This window comes from Lacerta agilis, chromosome 6, assembly GCF_009819535.1.
Source record: "Lacerta agilis isolate rLacAgi1 chromosome 6, rLacAgi1.pri, whole genome shotgun sequence".
Lineage (NCBI taxonomy): Eukaryota > Metazoa > Chordata > Lepidosauria > Squamata > Lacertidae > Lacerta > Lacerta agilis.
The window spans coordinates 36,341,498-36,360,431 of NC_046317.1; the positions used below are offsets into that span (position 1 = coordinate 36,341,498).

Below are 18,934 nucleotides of genomic sequence, written 5' to 3' on the forward strand. Positions count from 1 at the left end.
TAATACTGGAACTTGGTGGGGACACCACCCATTTAAAACTAGCTGGTAGTAGAATCAGGAGAGAGGAAAGAAAGCATTCAATTGCACCACACACAATTAATTTATTAACAAAATATGTGATGGTCTATCAATGGGTATCAGATATACTTGATTGTGAGATTGCTCATAGCTTTCCCTTCAGTATAAGGGTTTGTTTAGGCTCAAAGTGCACTCAGGGTTCCCAAACACTATCATTCATTTGTGGATGATCCAGTTTGTATTAAAAAGCAAATCTACCTAATCCACACACTCAGAAAACAATATGTGAACAAAAACACAGCCATTGTTAAAATTTGTGCTTCTCAGAATTTTGCAATGCAGATCTCCAGGCAAGTATTGAGTACAAAAATGCAAATTGCTGGTCAATGTGTGCATAAAAATGCATTTGTTGATGGAAATAACGTACAAAAATGAATTACATTAGGAGAAATTGCTTTGCAAAAATGTGTGTTAAGCAAAATTGTATACAAATGCATGTATATTAAGATAAAACTATCCAAAATGCTGTTTAATTTTCATGAGGATTTTAAAAAAAATCATGATAATGTGGAGAACTCACCTGAGGGCTTCTAGCAAGTCCTTTATTTCTCCAAGAGAAAGGCCAGGATTCTTCTCATCACAGGGCACTCACACCTATAAAGTATTACATTTGTCTGGTCCCTTTTAGTTACAGAAGCCATCACAATTATTTGTTCTTGTATTCATGAAGTTAACTCCTCTTATCAGTTAAGTAATTTACTACTCCTCTTATCTGTTAAGTAATTTACTACTTGACTTGCAATCAGTTCTATTTTGGGTATTGCAGGCATCCCCAAACTTGGCCCTCCGGCTGTTTTGGGAATACAACTCCCACCATTCCTAGCTAAGAGGACCAGTGGTCAGGGATGATGGGAATTGCAGTCCCAAAACAGCTGGAGGGCTGAATTTGGGGATGCCTGGGGTATTGGTTTGTGGGTCTGGTATACTACAACAATCCTTCTGTGTTTAGCCTTCTAGATCAGTTGTTCTGAGTCATGCGTTGAGCCTTGCTCCACCTTCCCTGGCCACACCCTCCCCCAAGTGCCAGTGAGGGAGGACAAGAGCACACACACGTCTCAATTTCTCCTCACATGGATAAATGGAGCTTCCAGGTTTAGTGATAGCATTTCTCTGATTACCTATTGCTAGTGGGTAGAGGAGCAAACAGCAGGGGAGAGAGAGAGCTGTTGCATTCATGTTCAGCTGTTAGCTTCCAAAAATAATCTTACTGTGGAAAACCAGGGGGGACTATGTGGACCTAAAGGGAACAGGACTTTTCTTAAGTTTGCATGTTCTTAAAAGTTAGATCCAATAGGAGATACTGTGGCAGTTCTGGGCATTCAGAAGGATCCAGCACTACAGTTCAGTTTACATAGGACTAGGTTGTAGCATAGCTGTCAACCTTTTCCTTTTTTTGCGGGAAATTCCCTTATTATAGCATTGGGAAACAGCAGGCAGGGTTGACAGCTATGTATATAGCAGTGGGGAACAGCAGGGAGGGTTGACAGCTATGGGTTGTAGTGAGGACTATGCCCACCAATAAAGAAAAAACAACAACAACAAAATCCCCTGTGTTGCAAAACAGAGCACTCCAAACAACAACAAGCAACATGTCGGCTAATAATATACTGACAATATCTTTATAACACTACAGTGGACGCTCAGGTTGCAAACGCGATCCGTGCGAGAGGCGTGTTCACAACCCGCATCACTGCGTCTGTGCACATGCGGGTTGCGATTCGGCGCTTCTGCGCATGCGCGAGTGCCGAAACCCTGAAGTAACCCATTCCAGTACTTCTGGATTTGGCGCAGTGCGCAACCCGAAAATGAGCAACCTGAAGCGGCCGTAACCTGAGGTGTGACTGTATACTGCATCAAAATTCATAAACAGAAGACATATAATATGTGCATGGAGTCACAAACTAATAAGAATCAGACAAATGTTCCATAACCAGGAACGGTAGGATTCATAAGTCACTGCCAAGGATAACTGAAATAGAGGCAGAATGCCTTTCCACAGTCAATATCCTATGCAAAATATACTTGGAAGTGAGTTGGAGCACGGGGGTGCTATGGGCACAGCACTACAAACGTGAGATGAAGACGATGGGTGCTCCAAACGTCGCATTGGGTGCTCCAAGCACAGCAGCAGACAGAACAGTTCTTCCAGGATAATGAACTGTTTCAGTGATAAATTTTCATCGGCAAATTAATAGTCCCCAAAGGTACATCAAAAGGCCGTGGATCAGCTATCACTCTAAAGTGTAGTAAGAGAAAAGCTTTATAATACAGCATCTATGTCTCCTCGCTTATTGTTGCTTCCTATTCTTTTCATTGGAGAATAGGGTCATGGCTTGGTGGGAGAGGATCTGCTTTGCTTGCAGAAGACCCCAGGTTCAACCCCCAGGATTTCTAGACAGGGCTGGAGAGTCCCCTGCCTGAAATCATTCATAATCAATTCCAGTCAGAGCAAATCATGCTAAGCTAGAATAAACCAATGGTCTGACTCAGTATAAGACAGCTCCCCATGTATTGCAGGGATAACTGGAACTTTCTCAGTGGGCAAGTCCAGCTAAAATTGGAAGAACTCTAATAGAACTGTGGTTGCAGATAATACAAGTAGATGAAAAATTAAAACGCAAAAGTAAATTTCTTATAAGTGAATATGGAAGAGATGCAGTTGCAAAAACATCAGTATGGCATATTCCAGTCATCACATGATGAATGGGGGCTCACATGACTATTTGCCTAGAACAGCAAAAAAAAAAAAAAAAAATCTTGAGTGGGGAACAAGGACGAATAATTTATCAGGTGTTATGTAAGCATGGATGAGACTTGTAAATCTTTGAAGGAGAAAGAAATGAAATTATTTGTTTTGAATGTTTCACAATGATCAATTATAAGCTTCTCAGTTTGCTTTAGCAAGAAACTAGATTTATGTTGTATGAGTAACGGATGGCCTCTACTGGAAACCACAGTTCATTGCAGCACGTTGCTCTGAAAGAAAGAGATATAAAAATACTTGCACCATCTAGTCCTCTGTGATACTTAAAAAACAAAAACAAAACGCAGAAGGCTCCTCCAGATGACCTGTTCAATGAGCATACATCCTCATTTGCTTATGAGTTTAGACTATGCCTGCATTGATCATTTGTTCTGATTTATTTGCAAGGAGGTTATACAATGAGCATACATCCTGATTTGCTTGTGGGGTCTTTATAAATAAATATTCAGGTTAATCATTTGTTCATTCCACACTTTTCAATGCATTTCCCTGTCACTTCCCTAACTGCAAAAGGCTTTAAAAAAGAAGAAGTGGATTTGTTGTAGGGCAACAGAATACTTCAATCCTCTTTAATTATGCAAACCTAAATTTCCGGTACATGCTTGAAACACTCCAGCAAAATCCTGACAGTCTAGAGGTGACCACAGAGAGATGTTTGTCCTTTACTAAGAGTAACACTGACCTAAATTCTTGCCATGGCAAAAATTATGGCATATAAGACTTGAACCTTGATTTCCCCATCACTAATATTCTATTTTCCTCCTTGCTTACTTTGAGTTTTACAAACATTTCTGTGCAGATTATGCACAGAATAATAATAATAATAATAATAATAATAATAATAGCCTGCCTTTTTCCCTGGCAGGGACTCAGCTTACAAGTAAAAATAATGATGGCTAAAAACATAGGGGGGAATAATTAAACATAAAAACCCAATCAAACATAAATATGTTGCATAAAACATTAAAATGTAATGTTTTATGCAACATATTATTTAATATGAAAACAAATGAGAAATCCCAGCACATTGTGTGTTCCCATAATATTTCATCTTGAGCTGCATCACACAGGCCAGTGACCAAAGCAAGTTGTGGCTCAAGTTTTCCCCAACCAAGAGAGCTTTCTGAAGAAAAGAAAGTTCATAGAATATTTGCTTGTCCTTTTGTGGTTAAAGATATCACCCTTTCTCTTGAAAAAATAACAACAGAAAAGCACATGTGAGCAAGAGACCCTAGCAGAGAGCTGGCAATTGAATGGTGCACTCAATGGCACCTCTTCTGCTAACACAATTGCTCACAGAATCAGCTCAGGAACTAGAAAGAGCAGATCACCTATCTCCTCAAGGTTGGCATCTGTGCCATGAGCTTACCAAGTAAAGCAATGAAGCAGTGCAGAGTGGATGAGCAGAATGGAGCCAGAGGCAATCTGGCATTCCAGAAAACCCAGCATTATTCTGGTTTTACATTGTTGCGTGTCGAGGTCCCCAAACCACCCCTCAAATGAAACACACTTCACACAGAAATTTAAGTTCAAGGTTTTTTGGCATAATTTTGGCCACAACTTTATTAAAATACAAAAATATGTGAGTGGTTGCTTAGGCATCGGTTCAGACTGTCTGTCCCACTGGGGACAGAACTGACATCCACCCGCCTGTGGAAGTCAGTAAAGGGAAAACACTTTGGGGAGAGAATGGGAGCCGGGGGTCTGACCCTCGCCTCTCCCCTAATGCTCCCAGGGGCTCTTGTGTGGGCCCTGGCCCTCGACCGGGGGATACAGACAAGCATGGCGAGCCCCTGGATTCCTTTAATGGAATTCCCCACTCAGCAGCAGCATTGGAGGGGCAGCCACAGCCAACCCTGCCCCTCCACCAACCAATTAATATCCAATGCCTAACCGCCAACCTTACAAGTTGTGACTAATTGCTACACAGTAGGCGAAAACCAAATGGCACCAGCCAATGAGCCAAATGCAAAAATTCCTACCAGGCCCCTGCCCCCAAAACAGACAACCCCATGACAGGCATAGCAAGGTCATACGCAGAGGCCTAATAATAGGGAGGGGGCGGGTGATCCGATGCACGCAGCAAAGAGGTATATCATGCTGCAAGCCAAGCAATATATAGTCATTGGGCTGTCCATCAACAATTGCAACATAGAAATCTCCCCAACACCCAGAGCCCAATCACAGCAGTGGCCATCTATACAATCCCGCCCAGCAACAGAGGGGTGACTTGCTGGCCCCCACTGCAACATGTGCTCTCCATGAAGGAGAACCCACTATATCATGTAGAAGGCCTAGGCTAGGTTTTAAAGAAGTTCAGTTAAGCATTAGCATTTGAACCAACAGTTATATAGAGATAGCACCTGAAATGGTATGCAGCATGGTAAAAACAATATTTAAAGCATCACTTCTAGCAATATAAAAAAGTCTCATCTTTAACAGGTGCTCTGAGAACATCAGTAAAAAATAAATCCAGGTCCAGTTGTCTTCAGCCAGCCCCAAAGACCTCCTGATTAAGCCAAGTTCTAGGCAGCTAACAGAATCCCTATCACTACTGTGATATAGCTAAGTATGTGCTTAGAGTGCATTCAACAGTTTAGGGGTCACCAAATCCTGCTCTGAACTGTGTTTTCATGAGTCCAGAAAATCCATCTCATCCCAGCATCTCGAGTGTCTCACTGCTACCTGCTCTATGTGCTTGTCAAAAGAAGAGGGGGAAGTTTTAAACTGATCTATGGTGGATAAAAGCTACCATGTCAAGTGAGTGTCTCTTCAAAAGCTAATAAAACACCACTCTTTCAGAATCTTGAAAAAACAGGCTGTCCCCCAATGATCTATTTACCGCAGCTTCTATTTCTTAGTGTTCAAAAACATACAAACTTACAGGTGGGGATCCAGAGTGCATGGGGAGTAGAGTCTAGAAATAAAAACCATTAAAACAAAAATACAACATAAAAGTCTTTACAAGTGCAGGAAACAATCGTGCAAGCTCTCCCCACCTCATGTGTTTACTTTAGCCCATTTCAGAATACTTGTATAGGGCTTACACACCCTCCCTCTTCCCCAATACATCACACTGGCTCTAATATTGAGCCACAGGAATAAGCAGGATGTGAATTGTCCCAGGCACTCATAGTATGGCTTCATGGTATCTGTATTTGAAATGCCCATGTATTTGATAAATGACAGCATTTAAACCAACATTTCCCCTTTCTTTCTTGGCAGTGCTTTGTCAGTCTTCTGTGATGGAAGGAATGAAAGCACTTAAAACATTTTAGTTCTGCATCAAGGAATAACATTAGTTATTCAGCTGACCTGATTGCTCCTAAAATATCTATATTTTAATACTCTTCAAATTTTACCTTATTTGCATTTTCTGAACATCTGTTCATACATTCAAGCTGCTTTGAAGTCATCCAGGATGCTCTGCAATTCTGTGACTCTCTTAATCAAAATGATGTCCTTTTCCATAAAAAGTCTGGTTTTGTTTTCTGCATGAGCCCAAGTGGGAAAGTTGAGTTGAATAGACCTTTTCAAAGAAATAAATGAGCCTCAAATGTTCATTTCACTTCCCACTGGTTGAGAACCTTGACCAACTCTGAGTGATTCACGGCTTTGCAGTGTATAATTCATCCATTCATAACTTGGCAATTATTATATTGATGTTTACACAACTAACTAGCTATGTAAACAGTGCCCAGTACCTTAGACACTTAAATATTCAATTAAAATAAAATAAAAATTGCAAACTGCAAATTTTGAATTAAGTGACCATATGTAAGCAGACTGATAGCTGAATGCTGGAAATTTGGCAGACAGGACAGGCTCATAAATGCATGCTAGCAGCATTCTAAATAATTTAATACAAGAAATATTTTGACATATTCATAACTGTATGGCATTTATTAAAAATATGCCAACTTCTCTTTTGCACGATGCACTAATATTGCTAAGAGGATCTAGTGGGTGTCCTGAAATAACAATTAGAACTCTGTGTGGCTGGTCTAGATGTGCATCAGAATGAGATGGTAGAATACTGAAAGTAGTAGAATGGGCTATTGGCTGCAGGCAGGGACTGCTGTTTTCCCTTTTAATATAGTAAGTTCTTTTTGTTTTGAACTAGCATCTAGAGTTAAGCAAGAGGGAGGCTTTTTATTTTTATTTTTAAAAAATACAACTGTGTTTTATACTGTACATTTTCATCCCCCCCCTTAAAGAATGCAGTTGTATCTCCTGATGTTTGAATAGAGTAACATATTGTTTTAACTCTATTAAACACAAATAACTTTTCACATTTAGGACTGCAGCCCAAGCACATTTTCCAGATATGTTCTGTTACTGTTTTTGGACTCAGTAGGCTTTCATTGTTCATCTGTAAAATCGTTCATGCTACATACTCTGTACAAGGAGCCGAATTTAACCAAGTTGTTGCACTAGCAGAAGGCGGCACAACTCATCCCACTAGTGCAATGGGGCTTCCCCTTCTCCTAACCCCCATGAGCCCTCCATGCCCTCCCCTGTCTTCTTTGGGAGGGTCAGGAGAACCCCTAGAATAGGTGGAGGATGTAGGAGATGGTTCCACCTGACAAGCAGAAATCCTTGAGCTGATGGAATGATCTCCTTACTGCAACATTGAATTCCACCCAGGAACTGTACAAGAAAATGTTAAAACTTGGTTAAAGGAGGGACCTGGGAAGCTGTCATAGCTTGCTGTAAGTATTCAGCTGAAAGAGCTTTGTATCCAAACTAAACCAGTCCCTAACTAAAAAATTAAAAGCCATGTGAGTTAGTTTTTGCATTTTCAAGAACTCTTCACTCAATGACTTCAGTGTTTAAAAGGACAGGAAGGAGCAGGATTTGTTATCAATAGAGGGCATGGGATAACATAAACTCATGAAGTCCCATCTTCAAGTGGTGATTAAGGGTCACTTTACAGACTTATGGGGGGGAATGCACCCCATAGTTTACATACATCAAAATGTATTGGTCAACTGCCCAATTAATTCTGGGTTCTATCCACTTCAAATTCTGATAATCCCAGCTGGCTGGCAATTCAGGGAATAAATGGGAAATGAATGATCTTAATGCCTCAAAAAGGCCATTTGGTGATATCAAGTTGTTCTTGGCAGTTCTGAAGTACCTTAATGGTAATCCTGCTATGATTGTTTTGTTTGAAAGGAAAGAACACGCGCAAGCTGCAGGATAACTTAATCAGTTCCTTAGAGTTTATGTAGCTTTGATACCCTAAATTCCATTTGGATGTTGCTTGTCTTTAGAATGTGGCACTTGACTGCTGTATTCAAAATACTCCGTTGTCTGTGGTACTTTCTCCGATAGGACTGATGCTTATGTACATGCATGATGACACAGAAAGCCTAGAGGATAGTTTCACCATTCAGCTGACAGATGGCAAGCACACAGTCCAAGGGACAGTTTACATCTTCATCCTGCCAGTCAACGATGAAATCCCTCATCTTTCCAGGTTAGCTGTTGAAGTGACATTCTATGCAAAGTGACTTTAGGAGAGGCAGGGGGGAAACATTTTATTTCTCTTTAATTGTTAACATGTTTGATGAATTGTTTATTGGCAAGAAGATGGATGTGTTGCTTGTCTCTTGGCAATTGTTAATTCTTTTCATTCTTGTTTCTTATGAAATTATGATCTTTTAATATAAATACTAAGGTCAGAATGCTGACATTAATTAATCCTCAACAAGTAGAACAAATAGGAAATATCAAAGCTGTGTTTCACGGATAGTAGGCTGGCCAGACACAACTACAGAGTGGAATTATGATGTCAGAATGGTTTGGAAGGAAGAGGCACGTTACGATTTCTAAAAATCACTTTATGCTATGGCAGGTGAATCTCTGTGATGTAATGTGTAAGGGCAGTGCATGTACAAAACAGATATGGACCTATAGGGAGGACATTGAGTGTTGTGGCTAGAGTGTCAGACTAGGACCTGGGAGACCAGGGTTCAAATGGCACTTGGCCATGAAGCTCACTAGGTAATTCTCAGCCTAGGCTACCTCACAGGGTTGTTGTAGTGATTAAATGAGAAAGGAAAGAACCATGTGTGCCACCTTGAGCTCCTTGGAGAAAAAGGTGGGATACAAATGCAATAAAATATATTTAAGTAAATTAATAAATCAAATATTTCAAAGAAAGCTGACTTTACATCAGATCCAGCATATTATTTGTAGTGATTTAGTACTGGCACATAGGGAGATTTTGTTCATGGCTAGGTATTTCAATGTCAGTTCTGCAACAAAAGCATTTTGTTGTAAAAGTAAGTTTGGGGTGTTTTTTTGTTAGCCAAAGTGAATTAACCACACCTGCCAACCCTATGGAATAGGTGAAAAGCACCAAAGGCTGATTAGTCATTCCTGAAGGATAACTTAATCAAACCCCAAATTGACAGCAGGGGCAGGTGGGGGTGGGGATGGGGTTGCAGTGCCAAAGAGAGGATATTCACCCAGTGGAGGAGGCAGCAGCTCTGCTATATTAGGTGGGGCCTTATTTTTGGCTTTACAAATGCTTCTCTACCCTGCTAAATGAGGCGGAGAGGACTTCCTGCTTTTAATAGTAGGGGACATCTGAAATAGAGGGAGTGTCCCAGGGCTCTGCCAGACTTCTACTCGTCCCAAGTAAGGGCACTGTTGTACGTGAGGCGGGAATTACATTTGTACTACGTTTGAAAGATGATGTTGGATTCTGAATTGGATTCTGAATTCCCCCGCCCCATGCAGTATTTATTTCTGACCTCTCAGGAACACAGGCTTGGAAGTTGAAGTTCACGAGGACAAAGTTATTTCCAGTGTGTCATTAGAAGCTGAAGACAAAGATTCTTTGAGGAATCAGCTCCATTATGTCATAAACAACAAGCCAAGATATGGACACCTGAAATTAAAGGTAATAATGATTCTCAGTGTTTTCCTCACACACAGCCCTGTCAACATGTGGCTGCAAACCATAGGCACAGCGAAGGTTGTGGGATGTGTGTGCAAAATATTACATTCAATATAAGAGACAAGTATTGGGATCAAGCTAGGCCACAACTATAATGATTACAGATGAAGCAGCTTTGGCATAGGCTCTGGGCATGTACCCAAAATTCAATCAGCCCGCCTGCTGGTTGATGGACAGTTGGAGCTGACCAGTGTCAGTTAGGGGTGAGCCCTGTGGCATGGACTGCAAACAAGAAAAAAAAACTGACCATTTGACACACAATACTATGTGCTATTTTTATTAATTTTATTTCCACACAAAACATCTTATATGCACTCATATGTGACACATCATGTACATTTCTCTGTGCTGAGGAGCCAAACTTGTCAGTGCTTCTGTGTCGAATATACATTGCAGTGATAAATATTTGTGCTGCTATGTTGAAGATGCTTAAACTAAAGATAGACATGGCAGAACAGGATGGTAGTGTAGAAGTGTGAGACTTTCTCTTCCCTCCCTTTCTTAGTATGAAAGGCAAAAAGAAACTGTACGCACACGGCGTCTCTTAAGTTAATATTTAATAATAGTGTCTGATAGCATAAAAGCAGTTAGCCTTGTCTCTTTCTCTCCTTCCCATTTATGTTCTGTCCCCAAAAAGGTCCTATATATTGATGCCCTGTTCCGTTGCTCTTTGAGCCAGCGCTCTGCAGCTATAGCAGAACGTTTTAACTGGCTTGTATACTGGCGTGCTAAACCACTAGGCTATAGTCTTCCTTTTATAATTAAGTAACTTGAGAAATCTGTTGAGATCAATAAATTTTGAGAACGCTTACATAAAACAGAATATAAAGTGGATAGTCTTGCCATCAGAACCCATAAAAGTCAGTCCCTTTATGTGACACCTCTACAAATGGCATTATGTCATTGCATAATATTAGTAGGAAACTAAGAATTTTGTGCAAAACCATAAAATGTAATGAGTTTCACATAATCTACCCATATAAATGGAAAAAGAGTGAGAGTGGGGCTTTTTTTTTGAAAGTGGACTTCCAGCTTTTTGGCATCTTGAAAACATAAGGAAATTTGGAAACCAGCTCAAAATAAAGATATGTTTCAGTAGTGGGCGGTTGATGTGATCTTTTTGTTTGGTGGGAACACGCACCTCAGCTGTTTTAACTGTTCAACCAGTGGTCTTAACTGGGGAAAGGGAATACCAAAAAGATCTGAAAATGGAAAATAGAAATAGTGCCAAAAGGGTTTTATTCCTAACTGAGCTAAAGTACTGTGTGTTGGTTTTTTGTGATCTCTAATAGTGGAAGCTAGAAAATCCTTGCAGATTCCTGCCCCCACCCCCCACTTTGGCATGAAGACTTGCAACCAGGAATGGGAGATAAATTCAATTTGGCTCCTTTCATAATGCGAACCTGCGTAATTTGCAGCCCCCGAATCACACATACATCATTTTATTTGTACGCCGCCTTTCCACAGCCAAAACCATGCTCAAGGTAGCTTACAACATAAAGAATTACATGATTACAAACATAGAAAGTAGTCATAAACCATAAATAAAACAAAAAAGTACATGGCCGAATTGAACTATCTACACATAAATCATTAGACACAAAACAAAGATACAAGAAGTTAACATCTTAACAGCAAAAACCCACCACCAACAAAAAAACCTTAAACAATACCCCAGCCCAAGATTCTGCTCAGCAGCCTCAGCTTTTGTAGCTGGAGTCAGTCAGAGCCTCACTCCCCCAGGTCAGGTGGGAAAAGGCTTGCAAGGCAGGGAACACGTCTTCTGGGACTCAAAGCAATGCATAAACCGAAATGTAGCTAACTTTTGAAATATGCATTTCTCCAAATTTAGCAATGCAGTTCTCTAGCCAACTATTGTGTACAAAAATTGCACATATTAGTATAAAGTGTGCTTAAAATGCATGTATTAGTGAAAAGAAACATTTTTTAAACGAAAACTTTCTTTTTAAAAAATTGCAAATTGATGCAGGAATGTGGAGAACTAGATTGGAAAAACAAAAGAAATGTGAATTGGCATTTTTGTCTATCCCTACTCAGGTTATGTCACATGCATTTAGTGTAAAGGTAAGAACTTTGTTAAAGATGCTAAAAGATTTGTAGCAAGGCATAACCATTAACTGTGGGCTTGGAATGTGCTCAGAGCATAAAGTTCATGCAAATGCACTTATCTCTGGTCTTGGACAACAGCACTCAGCTTGAACTCTACACTTGTAGAGGGCCCCCTGTTAATAATAATAATAATAATAATAATAATAATAATAATAATAATAATAATAATAATAAATTTATTATTTATAACCTACCCATCTGTCTGGGTTTTCCCAGCCACTCTGGATGGCTCCCAACAGAATAAAACATCAAACATTAAAAACTTCCCTAAACAGGGCTGCCTTCAGATGTCTTCTAAAAGTCAGATAGTTCTTTATTTCCTTGACATCTGATGGGAGGGCAGGCGCCACCACTGAGAAGGCCCTCTGCCTGGTTCCCTTTAACCCCACATCTCGCAGTGAGGGAACTGCCAGAAGGCCCTCAGAGCTGGACCTCAGTGCCTGGGCAGAACGATGGGGGTAGAGACATTCCTTCACCCACTGTCCAGTGTTTAGAAGGGTGGTTCCTTCAGGTCCCAAGAACATCTGACTAGGCAGCTCCTCAATCTGGACAGCAATGTTAGGTAGTTAGTCAGATGCCATTCATTCAAGGGTGACTCAGGGAGCATACCTGTTACCTAAATTAATTACTAGCCTGCCCTAAATGCCCAGCACAGTGAGCCAGCTTGAGCTTGGCTAGGTGGCCTCCTATCATCTCCCAATCACAAGGTCAAATAAACCTTACTGCTGATCCTACAACAAAATGTCTGACCTCTCAGTAGACCAGCTGGACACCACCATCCCTAAACAGATACAGGAAAGAAATACAGATAAGACAAAGAAGCCACACCAGAAGGCATCTCTTGACCTCATGGCCAATGCACCATCTAGTCCTGTCAATCCAGCATCTCCGATCACATGAAGACATCCAGTCCACCATCTTCTCCAGGTCCTGCCAAATGGCATGGATCAAAGATGATGAATAAGTAGGATGCAGGGGATGGGGGCAGTGGACACAAGGTGACATAGCGTGCACAGCAATTTGCCCCCATATCATTCCCCATTTCTCCACTCAGCAGACAGAAGCCCATCTATTCAACTGAAACTGGGTTTCAGACCTGCTGAAGAAGAAAATAATAATAATTAAACACCAAACTTAGCAACAGCTAGCCTCAAAGAAGTGGGACAAAGGCCACCATTCCAGCATTATCAATGCCCACCGGGGCTGCAGCTGTTGCTGTTCCAATGTGCAATGAATCTATGCCATTCCCAGAAGGATTGTGCTCAGAGTCCAAGGCATTGTGAACAATAACCCCAAATTGGAATTCTGTAAAAGGAGCACTATTAGCATGACAAAATAAACGCCTCAGATTTTTTAGAGCACATTGCACAGTTTCAGACCTCCTGGTGCCCCTATCAAAGAACACTACACACTCAATGGCGAGGGCCTAACCTGATGTATTATTTGTTGGATGTGCCAGGAACTCAGTGGTGTTCAGGGCTCCGGAAAATGCCACCCAGGCAACTGCTGCAAATAAGGAAACCTCAAAAGGTGAGAAATGCCACCCAAAGGACCTGAAAATGGAAAAGAGTAATAGTGCCAAAGGAGGCTTATGCTTAACTGAGCTAAAGTACTGCATGCTGCTTGTTATATTTTTGTTGATCCATTATAAAGGAAGCTAGAATATCCTTGTAAATTCTTTAGCAATGATGGAAGTGTTTTGCAGTACTTGTTTTTTGCTTCTTTTAAACATATAAAATTTTAATGTGTCCAAACGGAAGAAATCCTGTTGAGTTTAGCGTTGAAATTTCACTAATTTAGCAAGAGGAAGGAAATGGTCATCACAGTGAGGTGTGTTTACACTTCTGAATACCTTGGATATGTGTCAGAGTTAAATATGGTCTGTGAAGCGGAGGGAAATGAGTTCACAGCTTCTCCATCATTTCAGTTCATGTACATAAACTTATTTAATTCATGCAGTCAGTGAAAGGGTAATCCAAGTAAACATTTCAATGAGCTGGGACTGCGTCACAAGATCACTTGAATGGCTGCATGTGTCTGTTCACAGTGGCACAGTTCTGCAGTAATAGAAAGCTGTGTGTTGCCCCTACGTCAATTAGCCTGGAGGAGTCTAAGGTTCCTGAGGTTCCTCCCCCTGCTTATGGAATTGGGCTCTTCTGCAGCTCTCCCCACACCTCATCCCTCCACTGGCAGCGATGCTCAGCTTTGGGACAGTAAATGAGCACAAATGACAGTCCCCACCAATCGTTATTGGACTGGCAGCTTACCGTATTTTTCGCTCCATAAGACACACCTTTTTCCTCCTAAAAAGTAAGGGGAAATATCTGTGCGTCTTATGGAGCGAATGGTGGTCCCTGGAGCTGAATTGCCCAGGGGCTGAAAGAGGATCATGCTTTTTATTTTGCAAAGAGAAAAGGGGGTGTTGAAAGGACCCCCTCAGCAGCTGATCAGCAAGAGATCGGGAGAGAGATCAGAGTTCCCGGCTCCCTTTCAGCCCCGCCCTCCTTTGTTGAATGTGCTGCAGAGGGAGGTTGTTTGCTTCCCCAGCGACATGTGACTGGCTGATTAGATTATCTGTCTGGAAACTGTAGAAAAGTCTCCCTTTCCTTTAGAAGCTGCAGAAATGTGAGTTCAACCCCATAAAAACGGGCCTTTTCCTCTTTGCTTTTCCCCCTTTGGAAAAGGAGCTGCAAAACTTTTAGCTGATCCTAAAAAAACAGGGTTTTTCCCTTTGCAAAAAAGCTGCAAAACTTTTAGCTGATCCGCAAAAAAACAGGGCTTTTAGAGGAGGAAAACCAGAAAAATATTTTTTTTTCTTTTTTCCGCCTCTAAAAATGAGGTGCACCCTATGGAGCGAAAAATACGGTATATAAGAGCTGGAGGTTCCACCCTCTGCTCTCAACCAGGTCCTGGCCCTGACAGGTTCCTCTTAGTGTCTTCCCTTCCCAGCTAACCTCACACACAGCTAGCTAGAGGGTAGCTCTTGAGCTTGTGTCTGGCTCACCCTCCTGTGGCCTTTGGGGACAGATGAGAGTGGGGCAGTCTGAGAGCCAGCCAAGATCCCTGGCATCTGGTGTGATGACCTGCAGACCTGGGGCAGGAATGTCTGGATAATACTCCTTTCATGGTGGGTTGACACCATTTTGTGGTTCACCTCAAGTGCCAAAATGTGTTGAGATGGCCCTAACACAGACTGAAGAAGATGTCTTTATTTTTGTATGAAAAAGCCCTTCAGTTCTCCACAGGGATTATATTTAGTCATAAACCTTAAATCTGGCTGATATTACAAGACTGATTCATCTTTCTGGGTCTATAATGAATCCCACTTAGAAGAGATGGAGACACTATGTGAATATAGGGCCACTACATTAGAGTGAAGAAAATGAATGTTTATCCATTCTGAAAGTCTTTCAAAAATTGCTTGCTTTTGGATAGAGAAACTAACAGCTGTAAAAAGCAAAACAAAACCTGAGCTAGTGACATAGTGTCAATGGATAGATTTTGTTGCATGTATTATTTCCATGTTTTGCTGCTTTCAGTTTTGGAATACGGTAATTGCAATAATGCACAACTCTAGTCCTGATTCATATGATTAGTCAGATCATAGATGCTGCATTGAAATGAAATGTTTGTGATATACTTAACCACTTGGAAAGCAACCTTGCACAGCTTGTTATATACCAAGATGTATTTCCTTTTTCACATGAATGTATTATTAAGTAACAAACTCTATATAAAAATGGACCTAAATGAACAGGAAGGTAAAAGTCCTGAGTGTTCTATTTTCAAGTGGCAACCGCACTACTACTAAATGTGTGAATTGGGCCTTTGTTTTGTATTCACTGAATGGGCAGCAGATTAGGTGGCCTTGATACAAAGTGAACAGGTTTTTACATCACACCTACTCTGCTCAGAAATGACTGAGGCATAAAGCTCTTTAGCCTTATGGTACCTGGCTCAGGCCTCATGTAGATGGTTGACTGCAATGTCAGACAGCATCAAACCCTGGCTGGACAACATGTGATGTGTATGCAGATTGCATGTAGAACCCCTACATCAATGCCTGTTGTTGGAGAGGGTCTTTTATCTGCTTTCTAAGTACTGCATTAATAGAAACCCTCTGGCTTATATTATCATGGCATCTAATTGTCTTGAACCTTCTCTTGGAATAAAACCAGCTTCTAGCTAGGTAAGCAAGCACAAGTTGAAACACCTGGGCATCAGCTATGGAAATCAGGGTGTGCTACAATGGATCCATCTGCATCTCTTGACATGCACTAGGGCTTTTTTCTTCTTCTTCTGTGTGACTGGTTGGAAAGCAGGATCCAAGAAGAGACAGGTTGATGGTGCTTGTCTTAAGGGCACACAGAAAAACATTGTTTTTTTGACACACATGCTAATAGGTTAGGCAGATCTCTGTGTATTTTCACAAATGTTAATGGTAAAAAAATAACTAATGGCTAATTACCCGAATAATTTTGAGCAAAAGGGGTATAATGAAGTGTCCGTTTTATAGTAGTGTGGCAGGTCTTCAAAAGACTCAATGAGCCAAGACACTGTGATGGGCTTGGAGAGGGAAGTCCTAGGTTCAAATCCCTACTCAACCATGAAGCTTCTTAGGCTACCATGTTTTTATGAGGATAAAAACTGGAAACAAAACACCAAATGTTAAGTACTGGATACAAATATGGCAGAGAACCAATGTTATTTCTCTCAAATAAAGTCAATCTAAAACGACTTACAACATTTGTAGATGTTTTAAGGATATGCAACAGGGTCAGTCACAAGTAACCAAATGCCAAGTTAAAGGGTGGCTTCCTTTAGAAGGGTCAAAAAGTAGCTCAACACCCTTTTCTACCAGTGAAGGGCCATAGCTCAGTGGTAGAGCATTGGCTTTGTACACAGAAGGTTCTAGGTTCAGTCTCTGGTGTATCCACATAGGACTGGGAATGTCCCCTGTCTGAAGTCCAGGAGAGCTCCTGCCAGCCAGAACTAGACTGACCAATGGTCCAATTCTGTGTAAAGCAGCTTCTAAAATGTTCACTGTATTCCTCACACTGACTCCTGCCACAGCCTTCAGACTTCTGTCTAGGCCCATATTGTGGTAGCTAATAGTCATACCTGCAGCTCCATCCCATTGGCTTCAGGCCTTGCTGTCAGTGAGTGAGACCTTAGATGGTACCACCTGCTGCTTCTTTTTCTGTCTTTTACCCTTCTAAGTTCCAAGTGTATGTAGGGACATTAAACCCTGGTCAGCCCCAGCTGTTCAGTAGCTCTTAAAAGTTATACATATTGAACAGCTGTGAAGATGGCTATCTCTATAGCACGTGCAGCTTATGTGTGTGCATGCATTTGTTTCACCCACCCATTCCATGATGTTTTTCAGACCACATCAGCTTGGAGCACTCTGCATCCTGGAATGAATTTCACTCAAGACGACGTGGACATGAACCGCCTCTGGTATTTCCATACGAACGTACTGAGTCCAGAAAGTCACGACAGCTTCCGATTTTTTGTGACAGATGGGAAGAACAGATCTCCACCAGAAAGCTTCTATATTTTCATTAAAAGTGTGGCTAAAGGTAGGAAATAAGGGATGGAGAGTTTGGGGTTTTTACTTTCAGTATGTTATTAGTTCTTTTGGGGGGGACCAAGCTGTGTTGCATAACTACAGAGGGGAGCGGTAGAAGGCCCTGTGTCTCCTTATGTGACACTGATGTGCTTTTAAATGCATGGGTGAAGTTTGTACGCCAGCGATCTCTAAAGGATGCCATCTCTTTCCAGGATTCTGATGAACCAGCTAATTAGAATCCAATCCATTATGCGCATAACTAATGGCACAAGTTTACAGATCTGTCGACTATTATGACTGCATTCCCCCGTGTCTGTTCGTGACTAGTGACCAAAAGGAAGAGTTCAGTTCTGAAATCTCTGAATGTGCCGAGAGCCAGGATTATATCCCAGTTGAATTTCAAAGCTATCAGGAGTCTAGGCAGCTCTCAGAGTTCAAGGCTCAACGTTCTGAGGAGGTGTCCTTAGGAGATCTTGGAATCTTTTGCAGATGGGAGGAGGGATATGTTACAAGCCAAGCTGACTCCTCTCACTATTCTGTCTTGAGGTGGGAGGGTGAAAGCCCACAGAATCGCATGAGGCCTGTTCCAACTATTGTTGCCGAGGCTTTTTGGAAGTGAATAGAAATCACGTGGAGACACACAGGAGTCCTCTGAGTGTTAAATATTTCTAAATTTGTGCCAGGTGGCTTTAATTTATTGAACATAGGTTTTTGTGAAATAGTGCTCCTGTCAGGAAGAAGATTGGCATAAGAGAAATGGAAGCTGCAAAATCTCAGGGGGTCTTCTTTGGCGAAAAACCTCTATTGAGTCCTCCTGTGACTTGTGCTCATAACTGCTGAAGAAAACAGGGATGCCATCTGTAAACTGTGATTCATAAACACTCTGTCAATCTGCCACGTTACCCTGACATCATAAAATAACAAGGAGCAGCATTGTAATAAAGAGGGAAGGTTTGCAATCAACCAATTAAATACATCTAATTTATTTTGGTTACAGCTGAGGCTTTATTTATTAGTAAACATCTGCATTTATTAAGGAGATTTTTATTTTTATTTAATCTGGACAAGTCAGTGCCAACTGGCACTTTTGATAATCTATTAATCCTAAATAATCATCTGGGCTTTTCATGTATTTTTAGGGGGTAGGCGGAAATAGAAATAATTCAAAATTAGACTACAGTATTTTAGCATTTCTTTTCAAGTGTTTCCATCAAACCTAGAATCAGTCAATGAGTTGTTGACATTTTATTAATTCATATTTACAAGAAAAGTGAGGTTTGAATCTATAAATGCTGTTCCTCCTTCCAACCCATGCCAATAGGAGCCTTAATCGAGCTCTAGTTTTGTTTTTGTTGATCAGAGATCTATATGTGGGCTTAACAGAGCAATCCTGTAGTCACATTATGCCTGGCCAGCAGAT

At 41.1% G+C, this 18,934-nt stretch overlaps 1 protein-coding gene across 1 annotated transcript in view; it reads left to right on the plus strand.

Annotated features, from left to right (window-relative positions):
• Positions 1–18,934, plus strand: part of LOC117048296 (FRAS1-related extracellular matrix protein 1-like) — a 98,528-nt gene that overhangs the window by 37,710 nt on the left and 41,884 nt on the right. The window contains exons 20-22 of the mRNA XM_033151959.1: positions 8,180–8,324; positions 9,614–9,755; positions 17,329–17,524. Of these exons, the coding sequence (XP_033007850.1) occupies positions 8,180–8,324; positions 9,614–9,755; positions 17,329–17,524 (483 nt within the window). The remainder of the gene's footprint in view (positions 1–8,179; positions 8,325–9,613; positions 9,756–17,328; positions 17,525–18,934) is intronic.